This window comes from Clupea harengus, chromosome 1 (genome assembly GCF_900700415.2).
Source record: "Clupea harengus chromosome 1, Ch_v2.0.2, whole genome shotgun sequence".
Taxonomy (NCBI): domain Eukaryota; kingdom Metazoa; phylum Chordata; class Actinopteri; order Clupeiformes; family Clupeidae; genus Clupea; species Clupea harengus.
The window spans coordinates 27,676,301-27,697,145 of NC_045152.1; the positions used below are offsets into that span (position 1 = coordinate 27,676,301).

General features: G+C 40.7%; 1 protein-coding gene across 3 annotated transcripts in view; it reads left to right on the forward strand.

Annotated features, from left to right (window-relative positions):
- Positions 1-20,830, forward strand: part of LOC105910115 (mitochondrial import inner membrane translocase subunit tim16) — a 91,518-nt gene extending 70,688 nt beyond the window's left edge. Inside the window, exons 10-31 of one of the 3 annotated variants that reach the window (XM_031574440.2) lie at positions 6,520-6,574; positions 6,706-6,763; positions 6,933-7,078; positions 7,229-7,324; positions 7,691-7,792; positions 7,915-8,059; positions 8,330-8,505; positions 9,041-9,149; positions 9,425-9,511; positions 9,602-9,744; positions 9,953-10,057; positions 10,198-10,283; positions 10,890-11,031; positions 11,258-11,347; positions 11,774-11,890; positions 12,005-12,140; positions 12,348-12,439; positions 12,609-12,698; positions 16,785-16,869; positions 16,990-17,126; positions 19,285-19,350; positions 20,644-20,830. In XM_031574440.2, the coding sequence (XP_031430300.1) occupies positions 6,520-6,574; positions 6,706-6,763; positions 6,933-7,078; positions 7,229-7,324; positions 7,691-7,792; positions 7,915-8,059; positions 8,330-8,505; positions 9,041-9,149; positions 9,425-9,511; positions 9,602-9,744; positions 9,953-10,057; positions 10,198-10,283; positions 10,890-11,031; positions 11,258-11,347; positions 11,774-11,890; positions 12,005-12,140; positions 12,348-12,439; positions 12,609-12,698; positions 16,785-16,869; positions 16,990-17,126; positions 19,285-19,350; positions 20,644-20,739 (2,359 nt within the window). In that variant the 3' untranslated portion in view covers positions 20,740-20,830. Of the gene's footprint in view, positions 1-6,519; positions 6,575-6,705; positions 6,764-6,932; positions 7,079-7,228; positions 7,325-7,690; positions 7,793-7,914; positions 8,060-8,329; positions 8,506-9,040; positions 9,150-9,424; positions 9,512-9,601; positions 9,745-9,952; positions 10,058-10,197; positions 10,284-10,889; positions 11,032-11,257; positions 11,348-11,773; positions 11,891-12,004; positions 12,141-12,347; positions 12,440-12,608; positions 12,699-13,476; positions 14,631-16,278; positions 16,446-16,784; positions 16,870-16,989; positions 17,127-19,284; positions 19,351-20,643 lie in introns of those variants that run through there. The other 2 variants (XM_012838799.3, XM_012825177.3) reach the window with 2 other exon arrangements.
- Positions 20,831-20,845: the final 15 nt, after the last annotated feature.

Consider the following 20,845-nt stretch of genomic DNA (forward strand, 5'->3'; position numbering starts at 1 on the left):
CTGCTCACAGCACACTCACTACCTGTAACGTAACACTTACCATCAGTATTCTCTCTTTGTAAATTCTTTGACTAGACTTTGTCTGTCTTATTGCCTTTTTGTTGACTGTTAAGTTTGTTATATGGTTCGCAGTTAACAAGGACGGTGAATACAGAGAAAGTGTGTGTGTGTGCCTGGAGGAGTTGAAATGCTCTCCACTGGCATCTCCCTGTTCTCTCTGTGTTTACTCATTTAAGCAAATAGTGCCGTACTCCCCGTACACGCCAAGTACAGGCAAACACACACACACACACACCCACGTGTACACACACACACTTTCTTGAGTGTGGAGTACAGTGGGTAATTGGGGAAAATGATTGGATCCCTATGCATTTTCTTCCCATTTTCTGGTTTCATGATATTTACCTCTCTGTTGGGAAAGGTGAAATGTAAATATAGGAAAAGAGAACTGTGAGCTCCTACTAGCATGCCACCATTGTATCTTAAAGGAGTTTTGTTGTGTTTGGTCAAAATCGATCTTGACAATATAGCCTGATGCAAGAACCAATGTCAGGGGCCACTGTAAATAAATAAAAGAAATAGAGGCGGTAGTCAGTTAAGTATGTATAGTGTGTGGAGAGTATTTCTAAATGCCTACCACATTCCATTTGTTTTTAATTGAGTCTAAGTGTAAATGTGTGTGTTTTTTTTTTTTTTTTTTTACATATTTGTGCTATAAAATCTAGGTCTATGTGTAAGTATTCCAGTACAGTGCTGACAGGACAAATTAGACTCAGATAGACAGGAAACTGCCCCCTAGAGGCCATATTGCTGTTCAACAATGCTGTTCAAGTGTTTTACAATTTGTTTAATTCATTTTAATCTAATTCATCAACATCACATCAGTAACCCTTTGGATTCTGACAAACTTGTTTGATTTGATTGTTTTGATAAATTAAGCAACTTTAAACAGTGGTTCTGTGGTCAAATGTATTTTTAAGTTTAGCTGCAATAATAAATATATAAATGTCATATATTTTCTTTGTTGTTTCTAAAATCACTAGAGACTAAACTATTGTAGTTGTGGACTACTGGTATGTGCAAAAACATTTACTGAACAATAGTCATGAATGTTTTTGATCACTCAAAAATCTGCATAAATCCTAAAATGAGGTCAGATTTTCATATATTTCTAAAACATCATAAAGCAAAGCCAGTGGAATTTATTTCATAAAAATAGTGTAGTTTTTCGGTAATTTATTTCATAAAAATAGTTTAGTTATTCGGTTATTTATTGACCAAATGAGCCAAAAGTAAATGATGTGGAAAAAGTAGTTGAACCCACCTTATAATAACTGGTGTGAACCCCTTTACCACTAATGACGGTATCCGGTAGTCGATTTTGGTCAGTCCAGCACAACTGTCGTGAGGTGCTTCAACTAGGCGGTGTTAAAGGGCTTTCTTGCATGATCACCCTGCTTCAGGTTTTGCCAGTACATATTAGATTAAAATCTGGACTTTGACTCTTCATTTCATTCCATTTCAAACGGCAAGATCTCTGCCTCAACCATTCTTTGGTAGACTTGTGGTATCAAAATGTAACAGTGTAAGGGGTAATGGCCTTTCTACACAACAAGATGCAGAGGGGGTCATTAACAACTTGCAGAAATGAGATCATAACCTTTCCCCAAATGTAAGCACAAAGCAACAGTGGCTTGACATTTGTTTTCACAGTTTTACATTTTGGCTAAAGTGTATCTATTTGTTGGTGTGGTTGGTGTTCAAAATATATGCCTGCTACATTTGGAATTTAAAATAAGCATGGTTTATATGTGTTAAATATAGAGGCTATCAGAATGGTAATCTGGTGAACCTGAATAAATGTAGGAGTTTCCTGTGCAAAATGTTTCGCTTTGAGTAGCTATAATGTCAAAGACCAGCCCAGACTGAGAAGAATTCCCACCTAAATAGGATAATGATGATTGTCTTGTAATAATGAAATGTACATTGAAAAAAAAAAAAAATTACATTGAAAGACTTGCCCCCACAACATATCCATACTTATGTATTTCTTCATGGATAATTAGAAAAATACAATATATGATATAGTAAGTGAGTATATATTATTACTATCTTATGCAACCAAGTCAATCAGCATTAGAGTTGTATCAAGTACACCACAACTATTGAAATAATATTTCTCAGACCTTCGGTTACCTTCAAGGGAGACATTGCATTTTAGCTCTCGAAATATGTCTCCTTATGTAAAAGTTTGGCATTTGATGGTGTTTAGCCATTTAGCAGCAGACTCCAATGAAACGCCTAGCACTGTCTTGGCTCAGCTGTGTGCTGCAAGGACGTAGGGCACACAGCTCTGTGGGTAGTGTGAGTGTGTGTACACACCACCTCCTAATCGCCCTGGCACTATAAAACCTGCAGCAGAACCCATGCTGTGGGTAATGTTGCCCAGGGGAACTAGTAAAACATAACAGTACTGCCAGTCCACCACTGGCCAGAGCTCTCTGTCACACAAAGAGACAGAGAGAGAGAGAGAGAGAGAGAAAGAAAGAGAGAGATTTCCAATAACATCACAGATCTATTGTACTGATATTGTACAACTATTTTAAAGACTTAAAGACGGTAACAGCGCTACTGTATAGAACTACGGGTATGCTGTTCATGGCAAGCAGAAACAACACAGTCTATAAGTCAGTCAGAAATTCACGCTTTGGGACAAGACAGGTGCAGCACTATTTGCTGTAGTTAGCTGGTGTAAGAAGCTTCATTGATAAGAGTAGTGCAGCTATGCTCTTTAAAATGGAGAGAAGCAATACAAATTTTGGAACCCGTCAACAATGGGTTTCAAGTTTTATCAATAAACCCATGGAGAAATGTAAGCTGTCTTATCAAGTCACCAATTGCGGATGATTAGGTCATGACATTTATTACAATTCTGGGTGACTAAGCACTGTCCCAATAAGAGTCTCCTAATATTAATTTAAAAAACTCTGTTACCATGGCAAACAATGGCAAAACACAAACACTCTGTGACTGAATGTTACGTGTCCACAGACACAAACGATTATACCGAAAGTGTACTATACAGAAAGGAGTGCTGTTTCATTGAATATTGTCTCTGCTTTGGCATTTGCTTTTGGCATTTCTAATGCTTTATTTATAGCAGAACATATACGTGCAAACTAAAGACTGGCCTGAGATTCTGTACAGATTTGCCATATTATACAGATACATAGACATACAAATAGATACAGTTATCCAGATATATCTGCTAAATCCCTGCTGAAATCACAGAAGTGTTTGCTGTGCTGGAGACATTTTGTGTGTGGGTGTGATAATTCAAAGTTCATAGCCTCTCTGTGTGTGTGTGTGTGTGTGTGTGTGTGTTTACTGGTACCTATGTCTATATGTGTGTTAATCAGTGTGAACCAACTGTCAGGTCTCTTCCTGTGACTCGCAGCAAAGAATGCAGACCCCTGCCTGACCCTTCTTTCATCCCTTCGGCCATCTTCTCTCTTGCTCCTCTCTGATTTCTGTTGCCCTCTATGCCATATTTTGCCTGTGGTTCTCATTGCTTGGTTGACACACACACACACACACACACACACACACACACACACACAGAGGCTATGAACTTTGAATTATCATATTTACATTTAAATGCAAGTACTTTTAGTTTGATTTTTAAATACAACTGAGCTTACAATGTTTGTGATTTCAAAAGATTTAACCAACTCAACGGCCATTTCCATGTATTATTTTTTTTTAATCAATAAGGTGAAATTTGATAGAAAGTTAGACAAAAAAAGTAATAACTCACAACCATTGCATAGTACAGTCCGCATGAATGACACATATAGTAGACAATCCTGGAAAAGTCTGAAGGAAGGATTTGTTTAGCTGAGTACATTTGGATACATCAAATGTTTTTTTTTTTTTTTTTTTTGCGGTAATTAACATTTCAGAACAGTAGGGTTTAAAGTATAATACACAATATGGATTATTATGGTTAATATTGGTAGACACCAACACTTGAAATTTAGATAGCATCTGGTAATTTACAGCTGCCACTGTGTGCTCTCTCTCTTTCCCCTCTCTCTCTCCCTCTTTCACTATGCTCTCATATCTTAATATCATGTGTGTGTTTGTGTTTCATTGTGAAAATGAATCAGTTATTCTCTCTTTCTCTCTCTCTTTCTCTCTCTCTCTCTCTCTCTCTCTCTCCTTGTGTGTGTTCTGTCTCTCTGTCTGTGTATGTGTCTGGTGTGTTTCTGTGCAAACCAGACTCCTGTTGTAGCAGTACTCAAGCATGACTATAATCTGATTATGCCTGTAAACCCCTCCATTCTTGAAATACCTGTAATTCATCACATTAAATGTCTCACAGAGAAACTTTGAACAATAGAAACTGTAAATCACTATAAATGTAAAAGGATAAAACACAAATATATATAGTATAGTATATATATATTTGTATATATATATAGTATAGTATGACTAGATGATGCCTAAAATCTCAGTCAGTAGTCATTGGTATACAATTCCTATTATTAAAACGTGTCAAAACATACATATATTCCTAAACAAATGTAGTTGTGCACTTGCCTCTCAATATGGGTAGAAGGAAGCTGTGCTTAGATTATTCTGCCTCCTTGCTTGTATCTGAAAACATATTAGTGTGTGTCTATACTGTATATATATACTGTGTATATAGCAGTGAAGTGTACTGTGTATATATATATATATATATATATATATATATATATATAGGTAGATGTGTGTGTGTGTGGTGTGTAGGGCCTCTGAATCTTTTAAATGACCAAGGCAGCTTATGTCTGGATTACAGTCTGAAGGCTGCTGCACGACCCAGCCCTAACTACACACACACACTCGCCCTCTCTCAAATACACGTTTACAACTGCACTGTAGAGTTTAGAACTGTAGCCTGTGAATGAGTCCTTTTACACCATGTGACCGTAGAGACAGACAGCTGACCCTCCCCTCCACTTCACACACACATACAGTACACACAGATAAGGGGGGAGAGAGAAGGTCTTCTGAAAGAAATCATGCAGTAAGATAATGTTATTAGTATCACTGGAAGGGAAGTGTGGAAGCAAAAGAGGAATAATTGTGTAGAAATATTTTTCATAGAGGGGCTATATGTTTGTAGGCTGGCTCCACCCGCCTATTGCTTTCGCTGAGATTATAGTCTGGAAACCCTATTCGCAAGATTGATCGGTCAGCCACTCTTAAGGACGGACCAATCAGCGGCCGGTGGGGGTGGGCGATTGAAGTGAAGCATGTATTTGAAAATGTAGTTACAACAGTGGTAGCAGTGCTAGAGCTAGGCAAAGCCAGTAGCAATGCTAGAAAACATCAAGGAATTGGAGCCGGAGCAAGAAGAATGTGTACATTTCTCCATTAAGGGCAAAAACATCGTTTCCTTACTCCTTAGTGGTTAACCTGAAGTCCACACTCATTATGATGCAACGACTGGAAACAATGCCCAATGGAGCACAGCCAGACCCTGTTCACAAAATGAATGTGGGTATGGTTATACCAGGCTAATATGTTTGTGGGTAGGGGGTCAATTTGATTAGAACAGTATGGAGTAGTGAGACTGATGGAGAAAGTGAAAGTGGAGACGGGGGCAGTGTGGAAACAGAAGTGTTTGAAGGACCCCTGGTGGCAGAACTGAAACATTAAACCTACAATACACATGCCCACCCCACCACAGACGTATTGGCATGCTTATAGTACGCACTTTGAAAAATGACCTCTACGCACACACAGAGGGGTTTGTTCTCCATCTTTTAAGACAATCAGTCGGTGTAATGCATGTCATGTGGCTTGGACTGCCTCTGGTCAGGCAGGTTTAGTAAGACAGCCAGGTTTGAGCAGGAAGAAGAGACAGAAAAAGAGCCCAACTGTGAATCTTGGCATGTGACAGCTGGAACTGAGCAATGGACTGGGGAGGATTGGAGGTAGAGTGATTGTAGACAAAAGGCTGAGCTAAAAACCTGTTTTGCGTTTCACTCTGAAGCAACCATCAAGTCAACCGTCTTTTTACAACTCCAGGATACTCAGGTCGTAGAGGCATGAAGCCTGAGGTGAAGGAGGGTCAGGTGAGGACATGACCTCAGGTTAAAGACACGGAGAGCCATGAGGGTGCACTTCTCAAACTACTGTCGTCTTTGTCAATGCTCACAGAAAATGCTGCAAGTCATTGTAGTCTGACGTGGCAGAGTTTTTTTTTTTTTTTTGACTGATCTGTTCATTCTTGGTGAAATACATTTCTAGGTAGGATTGCTGTGTGTGTGTCTGTGTGCGTGTGCGTGTGCGTGTGCGTGTGTGTACACGCAAATCTAAAGGATTCTATGCAGAGCTACTCTACCCTTGTAATGTCTATGTAACTCTTGGGAGCTGTAGTGAATATCAGCACCAGACTGCCTCTAGTGGTGGCTGACACACTTAAATGCAGATTTGAAATGCTTCTCTTCCCCCCTCTCCAATTCTTAGAATTCTGATGCCCTTGTTTGACCAAGACTCTGGCCTTCTAGTGGTGGCGGGAAAGGTGAGTGTTGTGTTTGCATAGACTGAAGCACATTTACTTCTAACACAAATGTAGGCCTATGCCCTGAACTGGATGTTCTTTTTTTTTATTGTTGTGATTGAAGTGTGTTTGACAATGTGTGTGTTCTACAGGGGGACTCAGTTATTGACTGCTATGAGGTTTCATCTGTAGAGCCCTTCCTGCCACAAGGTGCAGTATTTCATTCTGTTAGCTATGTAGCACGCAGAAACCAACATACAAAAGCACATACATATATGGAAACACACATGTGTACCTAATAAGTGGGGTCTGAGTCACTCTCATGTGTCTTTCTTTCTGTGTCTCTCTTCCTCTGTCCTTCTCTACCCCTCTCTCCTAGTGAGTCATTGCCTGACTGAGTCCTCCAACCGCAGCGTTGCTTTGGTCCCCAAACTGGCCTTGGATGTTGGCTCCTGTGAGGTTATGCGTGTGCTGCAACTGACAGAGAACTTCATTGTGCCCATCAGCTACCATGTGCCACGCAAGGTGGGCACTCCTTAAGACAAACTGATACAGTCACTGATTCCAACAAGCTAAATAACAAATAACACATTAGTCAAAATTGTGTTAATGTGTTCTTGTGATACGTTAATACAGTTTTGTGTGTGTTCATGGGTTTTTGTATCTTTGACACAGGCTGGACAGGACTTCCATGCTGACCTGTACCCTGACACCATGGGACAGACAGCAGCCATGACCGCAGGGGAGTGGTGGGGTGGAGAGAACAAACAGGTAAGACCCAAACACTTGAAGTTCATGTGGATAGTAAACTGATTTATGAGACTACTAGCTACAGACAGCTAGGATTTACCCATTGCAGATGGATATCGTCACCCTCCTAAAATAATTGCCTAAGTCATTTTTTGACGAAAATGACTTTTTTTGCCTAAATCATCCCCTCATGATGCTGGCCACCTTCTACATCCTCATGTGATTTTCTCTTAGGTCAGGCCAGCCCTTTACTGCCCTTAACTGCCCTTTAAATCCAGTCTGATGCCCAAACACAGCATCTGCTGATGTGAACTGTGCATAACTGTTGACGAATGTGTTGCGATTTGCGAACGCGTGTTTCCTTCTGACCATTGTTCCTGACCTCAGGTGGAGAAGGTCAGCCTTCATCCAGACAAGCGGCCCAAATCCAGCACCAAAACAGCCAGTCGGCAACCAGCTCCACCACTGGCAGAGCAAAAGAGCAAAGAGGTGAGAACACTGTAAAGTATAGAGGGATACATCCCCTCTCTACCCTAAACATATAAGACATGTTTATGTGTCACTGTGCAGTGGCAGTGACTGTCTAGAGTCTATGTCTCTCTCGTTCTCAGAAGTCTGTCTCCAGCAGTGAGCTGAGTTCAGGCAGTTCAAGCATGGCTCCGTCCCGCTCGCCCTCCTCCACCAGTGGCCTGTCCTCCAGCTGCCTGCCCAGCCCCTCCTCCACTGCCAGCTCTCGCCAGCTGCAGAGCATGCTGGGTAAGAGAGAAGAGTCTGCGATGGCTTCTCAGCATACCTGTACTTTTACCACGTTGAAAAGTTCACTTTTCAATTGGAGTTTTCATCTTGATTCTCAATTCTGTAGACTTTATTGGCATGGCCATTTAAAAAAATAGTGTTGCCAAATAATATAATATAATTATAATTAAGACATTTGTTAGGTTTTTAATGGCACATGCATACACTCACTCACTCACTCACTCTCCCACTGTTTTCTCAATCACTTCCCGCCCCTTTCCTCTCTTTCAGGTCCAAGCTCTAAGTTCCGACACATCCAGGGAAATGTTCAGCACCGTGACACACACATTACCAACCTGCGTGGGATCAACCTCACTACACCAGGAGAGTGTGATGGCTTCTGCTCTAGTAGCCGTCATGTGGCAGTACCCCTGGCCATCGCTGGAGGACAGATTGCTGTGTTTGAGGTACTCACCGGCCTTTTTGCTCAGTTTCAGAAATCCCACTGCTGACAGGCTGAATGAAAACAGATATATAAATACAAATAAAGTGTAGGGGTGATTTTAAAGGTCCACTATGTAGCTTTGAGACAAATTAACAAAGCTTTGTTGGCATTCACACGTCAGCACCAATTCAACTATATCTTTAGTCTCTTTGAAGATTACTAAACATGCACAATTTACTATTCTTTTTTAATTATAATATTTTGAAAGCTTCCATGTTTACATCTAAACATCAGAAAAAACACATGATCATTCAGTCATTTCTGCTCCTTCATCTTATGTAAGCATGCACTCATAGTTTACCTAAAATGTTATTGCAAACTATAGATATCAATACAAACACACCAAAGCAACGTGTTTATATAGATCACCCATTATGCATTATACCACACTCAAGTGGTCAAAAGCTACATAGGATACCTTTAATACTGTGCCTTTAATGCAGTAATTAAACACACGCATCATGGAGCTTCATGGCCCCTTGTCTCCCCTTTCTCAGCCGTCTCAGCCAGGGAAGCTTCCTGACACAGCCCTGCCTACTATTCAGAACTCAGTCAGTGTGGCTGACTTCTGCTGGGACCCCTTCAACCCCCATAGACTAGCTGTTGGTATGACTGTCTCTTAGAAAGACTCTCTCTTTCTCTGTCTCTCTCTCACTCTCTCTCTCTTCTTCTCTCTGTGTGTGTGTGTGTGTGTGTGTGTGTGTGTGTGAGAGAGAGAGTGTGTGTTCATGGAATGGATTTAAATTAATTATTATTATTATTATTATTAATACTAATAATAACAATGATAATAATGATGATGATGATGAAAAAATCTTAAGGTGATGTAATAAGAATGATGATGATGATGATGATGATGATGATGGCATTGTTTGTGAAAGCTGGAGACGATGCCAAGATTCGCATGTGGCTTGTGCCTGAGGGGGGTCTCACTGAAACTCTGACGGAACCTGAGTGTGTGCTCCAGGGTGAGTGAAAGGAATTAAGAAAAGGACTTATCATTACCTGTACAACGCAGTTTGGCACTTTTAACTCCTATCTCATTGGGCCCTTCCCAGGTCACACAGAGAAGATCTACTCTATTAAGTTCCACCCTCATGCCTCTGGCCTGCTGGCCTCCTCCTCTTATGACCTTACTGTGCGTCTGTGGGACCTACAGTCAGAGAAGGAAGTTAAGAAACTGAAGGGACACGAGGACCAGGTTTGTGTGTGCGTGTGTGTGTGTGTGTGTGTGTGTGTGTGTGTGTGTGTGTGTGTGTGTGTGTGTGTGTGTGTGTGTGCGTATGTGTGTGTGCGTATGTGTGTGTGAATTTCTAAAAATAAACAGGGAACGGAAATCTTGAGAGCCCCAAGTTGTCCCTGTTTCTGTTGTTTTACTTGTTGTTTTATTTCATTCCCACTCTGTTTAGATCTTTGGGATGGCTTGGAGTCCAGATGGCAAGCTGCTGGCCACAGTGTGCAAAGATGGGAAGGTCCGTGTGTATGACCCGCGCAAGTCTGATCAGCCCATTCAGGTGTGTATGAGATCAATATATTTGATTATTTATTGCCCATTACTTATTTATGATGTGTGAAATGGACTCCGATTCGCGGTTTAGCACCCTCAAATAAGGGCCTTAAAAAGTCTGGGTACCCCCACCTCCTCTCTCCACAGGAGGGGCCAGGGCCTGAGGGCCACAGAGGGGCTCGTATTGTCTGGGTATTTGAGGGAAAATATCTGTTGGTGTCTGGATTTGACAGGTGAGTAAGACCATTTGGACAGGTTATACCCCTAGAAAAAAACAGGGTGCCATCTTGAACCTCACTGAGGTTCTTTGTGGATTATTAACAACGCAGAAAATTTGAATTGTCGAACAATTGTAAGGATATGTTGGACAGGTAAGTGAAACTGAGAGAGAGAGATCTCAACAGCAGTCACACTGGTTTGATTAGGACCTCAGTAAATTGGGTTTCTACATTAAGCGTTTGAGGTGGGTTTAGTATGAAAAAATGAAATAACATGAGGACATTTTTTATATAAATTAATAAAGTATATGCCTACAGTGTTTATTTTGACAAAACTCTATATTTCAACTGAGCAATTGTACACTGACCTGTATTCCTCAAAGGAGGACCCTTTGCACAGGGCCTGAGCAGAAAGGGGGTGGGATGGGGATGGGGATATGCCTGAGGTCAGCCAAGGAGAAAGGTGTTATGATGGAAATGTAGGGGGCTGGTTTGGACAAGCAACAGTTATATGCAAACTCATGGAGTGTCTATCTCAGCTCATAACTGCAACTAAGGATCTTATTAGACCCCCAGCCTCACACACACACACACACTCACACCTCTGTATGTCCTCCTCAGTCGCAGTGAGCGGCAGCTGTACCTGATATCCGCTGAGGCTGTGTGCGCAGGGCCCGTGGGTAACGTCTCTGCAGATGTGTCCCCCTCTACCCTCATCCCCTTTTATGATCCTGACACCAGCGTCGTCTTCCTCACTGGCAAGGTAAGCATAGCCTTAGAGAGACTTCTAAGTGTGTGTGTGTGTGTGTGTGTGTGTGTGTGTGTTGTACTCTAGACATATAGTATATATACATCATGTAAGGAAGAAGAAGGAATGTGGTTAAGGGAGTCTTTGCCCATATTCATTAATGTGGAGAGTATTCTCTCTGTGTGTGTGTGTGTGTGTGTGTGTGTGTGTGTGTGTGTGTGTGTGTGTGTTTGTTTTCTAGGGTGATACTCGTGTCTTCAGCTATGACATTGTGCCAGAAGAGCCCTATTTCCTGGAGTGCAGCAGCTTCAATTCCTCTGAGCCACACAAGGTAAAGCAGTCTCTTTAGGATCCTTAACATTCACAGATTCACTTGTCCAGCATAAATGGTTACTGAGCAGAACTGTCTTCTCAGCTGTAACCTTCAATAACCCATTTCTTACCTGCTAAAAAGAATTTCTGCAATTGTTAGCTCAATCTCTAATTTGGACATCCAAACAGTTTTTTTACAAACACTATAGATCTGAACAGCCAGAAACATTCAAACATTAACCACATTGTTACATCCCAGGTATTACAGAATTCTGTTTTGACCAATATGACAACGCATCTAGCCTTAGACCACAACTCTGAATCAACATCATATATGATATTTTCCTTTGAACGCACAGAAAGAAAAAAAAACATTTGAAAAGTCTCATGAACTGTGTCCACTCGATTGGAAACGTCTCTCTCTGAACAACTGTTCTGTCATCAGGGTTTCTCTTTCCTTCCAAAAACCTTGTGTGATGTGAGAGATGTAGAGGTTGCTCGTGCTCTGCGTCTGAGCAAGACCTCCATAGAGCCCGTCGCCTTCAGGGTCCCACGTGTTAGGGTGAGTCACACCAACTTAAGTATCTCGGGTCCTTACAGCGATCCTCTGGCTTTTCTGTGGATTGCAGTGCATGATGACGTTTCTGACTAATCTCTCCCTCCCTCTGCACTACAGAAAGAGTTTTTCCAAGATGATGTGTTCCCTGAGACAGCCATTTGGTGGGAAACCTCTCTCTCTGCTGCCTCTTGGCTCTCTGGGTCCAACAGCCAGCACCGCAAAATCAGCCTGCAGCCTAAAGATATGACCCCTGGTAAATGGCTCGATAACCTCACACATTTAATATGACTTTGCTGACAGGGCAGGCATGCCATTTAGACTTAGTGCACAGTGCTGAAACAGATTTTTGCTGCAACAGACAAACCAAAGTTGAGGAGTGACAATCTCTACATGACTGTTTGTATACTTGTACAAACTCGTGTGTGTGTGTGTGTGTGTGTGTGTGTGTGTGTGTGTGTAGTGAGTGAAGCGCCAAAAGAAGCTCCAGTGCGCAAATACCTGCCCTCTTCAGTCTATCTGGAAGAGAAAACCGATGAGCAGAAAAAAGATGAGGTCAGTATGTATGTGTGTATGCATGTATCTGTATGTGTGTGTTTTTGTGTTAGAAAACTAATGGGACTACTTTTGTGTGGAATTTCCTCTTAGTTGCCTTCCTTATATTGTTTTTGTGTGTGTGTGTGTGTGTGTGTGTGTGTGTGTGTGTGTGTGTGTGTGTGTGTAGTTGCTCAGTGCCATGGTGGCAAAGCTTGGAAATCTGGATGAGAATCCACTGCCACAAGAATCCTTTGAGGGTGTGGATGAAGATGAATGGGTAAGAATCATTCTTTGATATTGGTCTCTCTCTTACACACACTCACACACACACAGGATTTCCAGGATTTCAATTACAGTCTCATTTTCTGCGTCCATTGCTCCTGTGTTCCAGTGGCACAATATCTTAGGTGGGTGACCTGGGTGTAAGCAGCAATACAGCCCTTTGTGTAGCATCCATAATACCTCCATTCCAGTATTTCAAGTCATATCATGACAACTGGTTTAGTAGCATAGACCTGGCAATTGAAATTGAAGAGAGACATCCACCGCCTTGGCACAGTCAGAACCAACAGATTAAAGGGATGTGCCTTGAAATCAGACAAAGAAAAACAGGAAGGGCTCATTTGATGAAAAGGTGCATACAAGTGAAGGTGTGCAGATAATTGCCAGCAAATGGCAAGACAACTGCAGTGTCACACTTCTCAGCACTTTTACTGGTGCTAATGCAGTTTGCTTGGTTCAAAGAAGAGACTATTGTGGAAGAGCTGTTGTACGAGTTAAATATATTTTCATCTCATTATCAATCATAAATCTCCATTATGAATACATAAATTCCTGTCAACAATCTGCAGTGACTTTTATAACATACACTGACCCATAAACAAACACATTAATACTCACACATATACTTAATACACAATTAAATCCAAATATGTTTCTTTTTGAAAGTTAAAATTGGTAAACTTTTAAGCATTTGTTGTTTGCATATTAATTTGTGTGTGTGTGTGTGTGTGTGTGTGTGTGTGTGTGTGTGCGTGTATGTATGTGGTGTGAAGGATGATTAGGACTGAAATCTGGACCAGTTCCGACGCAACAACGCGAGCTGCTGCCAGTTTTCCAATTTGCCAGTTCAGAGTGCCAATCAACATGGACATACCCTTATCCTCACAAACACACACACACTCACAAATTCAGTTTTACACAGAAACACTCCCTTTATGGCTTCTTTCGTCTGTTGCTGTTGAATTATCTCCTCCTTGGACTCTGGCTCAGCCTGTCTTATAGCCCATCAGTATGGAATGCTTCCATCAGTCTTAAGCAGATAACATGATGTAGCACACACATTGTTACATGACACATGTGCGCACAAAACGTACACAAACTCACTCTTTTTTCTCTCTCTCTCTCTCTCTCTCTCTCTCTATGTCTCTCTATCTCTCTGTCACACACAGACACACACACACACATTTGAATTTCAGTGTTAGTAGTTGGGTATTAAATGCAAGCAGAAACGATATAGAAATGTATTGTAAGATTATTGAGATGGTAATTTTAAGCAATGAATCCAGACTATTGTGGCTACTTCTAATGTTTTGTGAATAGAACAAAGGCCATGAAACTGTCGGACTGTTAAACACATGTGATGGTGGGTTAAATAGTGGTGCTTGCTTCCTATTGGCCCAGATTCTCATTCAGGGCCATTCTTTTTCCTTGCACTGACCCTGAAAGAGTTTTGATAATCATTAGATGTAACTTTAGATGAACTATAGGCTATAGTTGTAGTATTACTTAATGCCAGTCTGTTCTTTGGGTTTTGTTCAGAACATTCCATGAATCTGTTTTTTTTTTCTTCATTTCTGGAATTCTTTTTTCAGTGTCTATTTCAAATTATTGAATGTCTCTCATTTTTGACAAAAAATAATCATGTTTTCTTAATGAAATGTTGGATATACGATCTTGTATGGTGTGGTTCAGTTGGGTATGTGGTGTCTTCTGTGTCTTCGGTTCAGTGACCAAGTGTAGGCTACTTCCCATAATACTACACATCACTGATCTTGAGCTTAGGTTTCCACACCACTTTGTGTCTTGTAGGATGACTAATGAGAAGATAAAAAAACGTATTTTGGGAAAAAGTGCATTTTGATCAACATTGTAAACAGTCTTGATGGAATGTTGCCTTGCAATAAAATGTATTTTGACAAAAAAAAAAGCTTCTGATTCTGATACTGATACGATTCGGGTAGTCAAGTTTGCACCAAATTGAAATACGTGCGGGTATTTCCTTTATAAAAACCAGGCCTCGCACAGAGACATTTAGTAATACTGATTATTTTTTTTACACCATAAAAGAACAAAACTTCTGAGATTGATACCACAGATGTAGATGAACAAAATAAGACGGGGTGCACTGAGCTATGGCTTTGTGTGCCTTTCGTATTAGTGTGCCCAAATTACAAAACCATCATTTGTAATGTAATGGAGATTTTGAAAAAGGAGGTGCCAATTTCTCTAGGCCCCTGTGTAAATAAACGAGGCTTGAGTGCGGTGCAAGCTGTCAGAGGCATCTGAATAAAGAACGTAAAAGCCAAAAGTACTGTTGTGGCCCTAAGTTAGCCTCAACGATGTTGATGTTTCAAAGGTCCCTGGCCAATATTTATGTGTCAGGGAATTGTCCAGCGTTTGCCAGAGTTTGTGCAGTACAGACGAGAGTCAAACTCAGGTATGCCCAATGCCCAATACACCACTGACGCTCGATTTTTAAATAGTTAAAGCAGCAATAAGGAGTTCTGTTCCATAACTAGCAAGCTAACTACCTAAAAGGCATGCAAAAACCTTTGCAAACACCACCAACAGCTCAGTTGACACTAATAGAAGCTTGCCAACACACTAACTGGTGTCTTTAAGCAGTATAGCTGGCAATGTCATGCTGTTAAAGCTTTTCTTCCATTTCTGCAGAGTGTTCCAACTTTACTCCTGGGTTGTGTGGGATGGTTGTGGCGTGTAAGGTGTCTGCTGTGTGTGTGGTTTATTGTATGAATGGTATGTGTGATTCTAATATTATTAAATGTGTCATGGTTTTATAATTATGTGATGCATCGTTTAATAATTATGTCAGATCAGTTTTAGAATTGGTCTTTTTACTGTTGTGCTTTAATCCCTGAGTGACAAGTGCGCTAGGGTCTTGCTGAGGTTTCCCGCCGATTATTATTATAGTTTTGATGTTTGGTAAGAATATTACACCCAATGATTGAGTTTGATCCATGTGGAATCACTGATTTATTTATGGTTTGATTTTGGGTCGGGGAATATCTAATTTGGTGTGCCTGTGTGTTTATTTTGGTGGTTAAACTCTCAGCAGGTTATTGATGGGTAGCCCCTTGAAGGGCCGCACATCAAAGCCATTCCACCAGCGTTAGTGCATCTGTGAATGTTGTCCCTTTTCTTTATACCTTGATTCGGAATAAGCTATATGCATTTGTGGAATCGTGCATCTCTGTGTCTCATTCAGTTGTCTGGTCTGTGCTTTGGGACGATTTGAGCCATAGTTCGGCCTAAAAGAGGCCTACACACAGTCTTCCCAACACAGTACAATAATGTTTTAACGACTATTTTCTGGGGTAAAATAAAAAGTTTAAATGAGAAGTGACATGGAAAATATAGGCTACTTTGTCATTGAAACACATGGAGATCGGCGGAGTTGCACATTTTAGGGCGCTTGACCTGTTTTTGGAGACTACACCGAATCTTACCGAAAGTGGCTTAATTGAGAATATCAGATGCAGTTTGATCATCCAACCACTTGGTGACAACACTCCTCTCAGCCTCGCAAACTCGGGAAGAACGTGACCTCTGACCACGGTTATACTAACCTTGACGGCAATACGCTTTATAGACCCATGCTAACCAGACTGCACTGCAGTCCTGGCGCCAGTGCATGGTTTAATTCAAAGTTTGTGCCCTTTCAAAGTAGATAGGAGAGGAGGTAGGCCTACAACTTTGAAGGGAACCTGAACATATAACGATGGTGAGTTGACAGATTTGACAATTCAAAGAGCTTATTTCATTCAAGTTGTTAGAACCTTTTCATTAAGTTAGCGGTTGGTCTATATCATTAGGATAACGTAACGTTTGAAGCAAGACACTAGCTAAATTAGCTACGTGGGTAAATATACACTATACACACAATATACACATGTTATGGAATAGCGTGTGTTCGATACGTAAGGTGGAAGTGGATTACCTCCACTAGACAGGGCACAGCCTTAAACACGTGCAAAGTCCATTAAGGCGTTATTTGTTTGGTTATTTGCCACGAGTGCCCTTAATGTTACAGTTACATGGAACTATTTTCCTGTCTACTCAGGCTAAGTACCTTGCCCAGATCATCGTAATGGGTGCCCAGGTAGTTGGACGGGCGTTCGCGAGAGCACTTCGACAGGAATACGCTGGTAATCTTCGTGCCACCTTTGGCTGTAACAGGTTTACTTCGTCACCACCTGAGTTATTGAAGGTCTGATGTTTCATTGTTTCTCTTTCTCCTCTTTCTCGCTTTCGGCATCAAATGGTAGCCAGTCAAGAGGCTGCCAAAGCAAGAGGTCGTGCCGGGAAGGAATCTGCTGCTGCATCTAGCATAACGGGTATGACGTTACAGGAGGCACAGCAAATACTGAATATGACCACACTTACGCCTGAAGAACTCCAAAAGGTATTGCGGCATCACACGCACAGTAGCTTTTAACCCAGTCTGTGTATTACTCTTATGCGTGCAATAAGCCAATCTTTGTTGACTATACATTTATATCTACGACATACCGGTAGTAACTAGTAGCAACACAATAACAGTATGGTACAGTGACCATTACAATTTTGTGCACACATTTATTCAGTTGACTGACAAGAATATATTTATGACACAACAGAAACTCAATCAAGAGGTATAATCTCTGCATGTGTGTGTGTGCAGACTTGACATGACACACTGTAAAACTAATGGTATGACAGGTGTGTGCTTCTGGTGTAACTGACATAATATGCTACAGGCAGCAGAGTTATTGATAATCACTGGATATTTGTTGAAACCTAATCTGTTGGAGTAAAGACACTAAAGCCTGTAGATGTAGTGCCTGTTATAAGGACCCATTAATGAGCTGCAGAGGGAGTCTAGTGCCATAAGAAATGGTTCTGTTTAGGTCTTGTATCAAAAGATGAGATATAATTATCTGTGTCTTAAACTTTTATTGATGTTTCTGTATGAGCGTTGATTCCACTCGACTTACACGCTGTTCTTATGACTGTAAGTCAATAGTCAACTCCGCCACTTACCAAGGTTGTCTCTGCAACAAATTTTGCATTTTGAGAAAGCATAGGAAATTGTCATTCATTTCCATTTGTCGTGCATCATCCAAATTTGAACATGTTAAAAGTACAATGTCAGTAAGCCTGTCAACTCGCACATGATTTGTGCAGTATGGTCCAGAGGGGAAATTACTTCTTTGAGAGGGTAATATTTGTGCATACTTGATATGGCTTTTAAAGATGACCTTTTGTTGTCTTTTTAGTAGCCAGCTTGAAATTTCAGTCTTGGATCATTTTGACTCAAATGAGGACATGCATCTGCAAATCTCTTTATATTTCTGCAGATGCAGGTTCTAGTCCAAAAAAGAAAAAACGGGACCCAATAATTGTTTGGACCGATAGCTGTTCTAGACCAGTAGTTTATTCCTACTTTTTAGTTTGTTTTTCTCATAAAGTGGTCTATTTTCTATTTTTTGAAAATGATGCATTGTTAAGGTACACTTAACATTGTTGTGCAGTCAAAGCATCTCAAAGTATCTGACTATCAGCAGATAGCCCCCCACGACCCCTCAACCTTTTCAAAATACTGACGCAAAACCATATCACATCCTCTACAACACAACCTCTAGAAATATTTAAAAAATGAACTAGTAAAACTTGAGATTCTGGTCTAAAATGCTTAAATTTCATTCTTGAAAGGACAGTGGAAATAAACCACGTAACAGGAACCTCTGAGAGGGCATTCAATAACCCAATCCAGTAGGAGTTGGATGGATGGTTGTGTCCTTGCACTGACACTGCTAGACTGCAGCTTGAATGCAGCCCTTTGGTTGATGTAGAAGACAGTCAAATAACAGGCGTGTGCTTATTCAAGGATTGGAGGCATGAAAGAATGAAGTACAATTTGTACAGCCATGCTCAAGCTTGTTCAGTGGCTATCGATACACGCTTTACACCTTACTGAAAACAGCAGAAAGACTGGGCCCACCTAATATTTCATAATCAAGTTAAAGGGGTGTGATGTTATAATTGTTACTGTGCATCACAACTGGCAGAATATCCTTCCACTGGAAACTAGCTGAAAAAAGGGCTCAAAATGTCTGAATGTGTAGTAAGCATCTAAATACGAATAACTACTAGGTTAATTAGCCATGTAAAGCATTCCGACGAATTTGGCATAACAATAATATCCACCAGCCTTTCTTAACAGCACACAAATCACAAGAAGTAGTTCAGAAGATGTCAAGATAACCACCTGTATTTAGCCACTGATATCCTGCTTGTTGATGTTCCTTGAATGTTTTTGTACGTCACCATCATGTCTCAATCACTAAGTCATTAGTCTCTTTGTGTGATACAATGATGTTAGTCATCATGTGAATACTATTATAATTATTAGTCAATCATTTCTTGCAACATTCTGACAAACTCAGGAAAATGGTGAACCTTTAAACTTATTCCAGTTGAAAATGACGTGTGTCAAATCTCCCTGTAATGTTTGCATGTTTTTTGTAAGATCGTTTAAGTTCACTGTTTGGTATGAAACCTTCCACTGTTTTCCCCTTCAGAACTATGAGCACTTATTTAAAGCCAATGACAAATCTGTTGGGGGCTCCCTCTACCTACAATCAAAGGTGAGTGTTTCTTTAACCTTTTCAGTCCAACTTATGCATTGTAAATTTATTTTCATGTCTCAAAATAACTAAATGTATGTATCGCTCATAAACATATCACATATTCATACCATTTCTACTGAAAAGGCACTTCCATAGTAATATCTGAAATTCTGTTTGTTAGCTTATATGGTGGCAGATCTGAATATCCCAGAATATCCTGAAAATCAAATAAAGCATATCTGACTGCCTCTGTAGCCTGGCTGCATCATTTAACCCAGCCAGGGTATGTACACTTTATTTTTATTTTTATAAAGTTGTAAGACCCTGTAAGAAGGGTTGATAGTCATGCAATTTAAAATGTCTTGTGTCTTATGCTTATCAACCAAGTCAGAATGGACACCTATCAGAAGTATTACAATCGTGTTGGTTGTCTCCCCTGCTTGATCAAGCTACGTACATTATTGTTAGCCCACATATTAAGCAGAGCCCTGATTTTTTTTTTTTGATTTTTTTTATGCTGGCCAGCTCCAATCCTTCTCCATTTTTGTATTATCTGTTAAAGTTATTTGGTAGTGAGTTGTCACCTTTTGGCGCTGAACCTCTCTTATCTGACTCCGCTAACCCGGCCTTTCACCTTGACACCGCCTGAAGCACCAGTTAGCCCTGTTTGGCCCAAGGGTAGTCGGCAGGCCATAAGCCCAGAGGAGGCATGATCAAACCCCAGAAGTGACCATGAAAACACAACTGGCCTTTGCACATGCTAGCTCACCCGTATTTGGCCTGATTAGTAGAATCACGGCTATAGTTCATTCTTCATGCTTGATTATCGAAAAACAATAGCTACTGCATCAAATGTTTTGAAATACCGCAGCTTCTCAGACTGATTACAACAACAGCCGCAACATGAATGGTTAAGATGACTTCTAATTTCTGTTTCAGAATCAGTTCAGCTTGACTGAGATTTGCACTTGCAGTTTAGTGGTTCAAAGATTGGTGCCTTCACAACCATCCCATCAGGGCCTTTATCAGATAAATGTTTTCTCTAAAAGAGCATTTCGTAACGGTGTTAATTATCGAATGGCGTGTGTTATCGGCAAACGTTCGCGTTGTCATGTTAACCCATTATTAAACTGAGCATATCGATTGTTAATCCATTATTAAACTTAGCATTTTGATTGTTTAACAGAATGGCCGATGTTTGACACTGTCCGATAACTGACATAGCTACACTACATTATCTAATGTGCATGAATGTGGCAAACTTACGATGGTTAGGCTTCAGTTGTCTTTTTTTCTGTGTGTGCTCTGTAGGTGGTGAGGGCAAAAGAACGCCTTGATGAAGAACTGTCCATCCAGGATCAGGACAAACAGACAAAACCACCACAGGATCAACAGCAACAGACATGACTCATGATACCCGTTCACCCCCTAACCCTGTGACCCCAAACCCTTTCTAAATTATGTGCCCTCCCCCAATAAAGCCTTAGTCTTTTCTCTATTTGTCTGTGTTTGT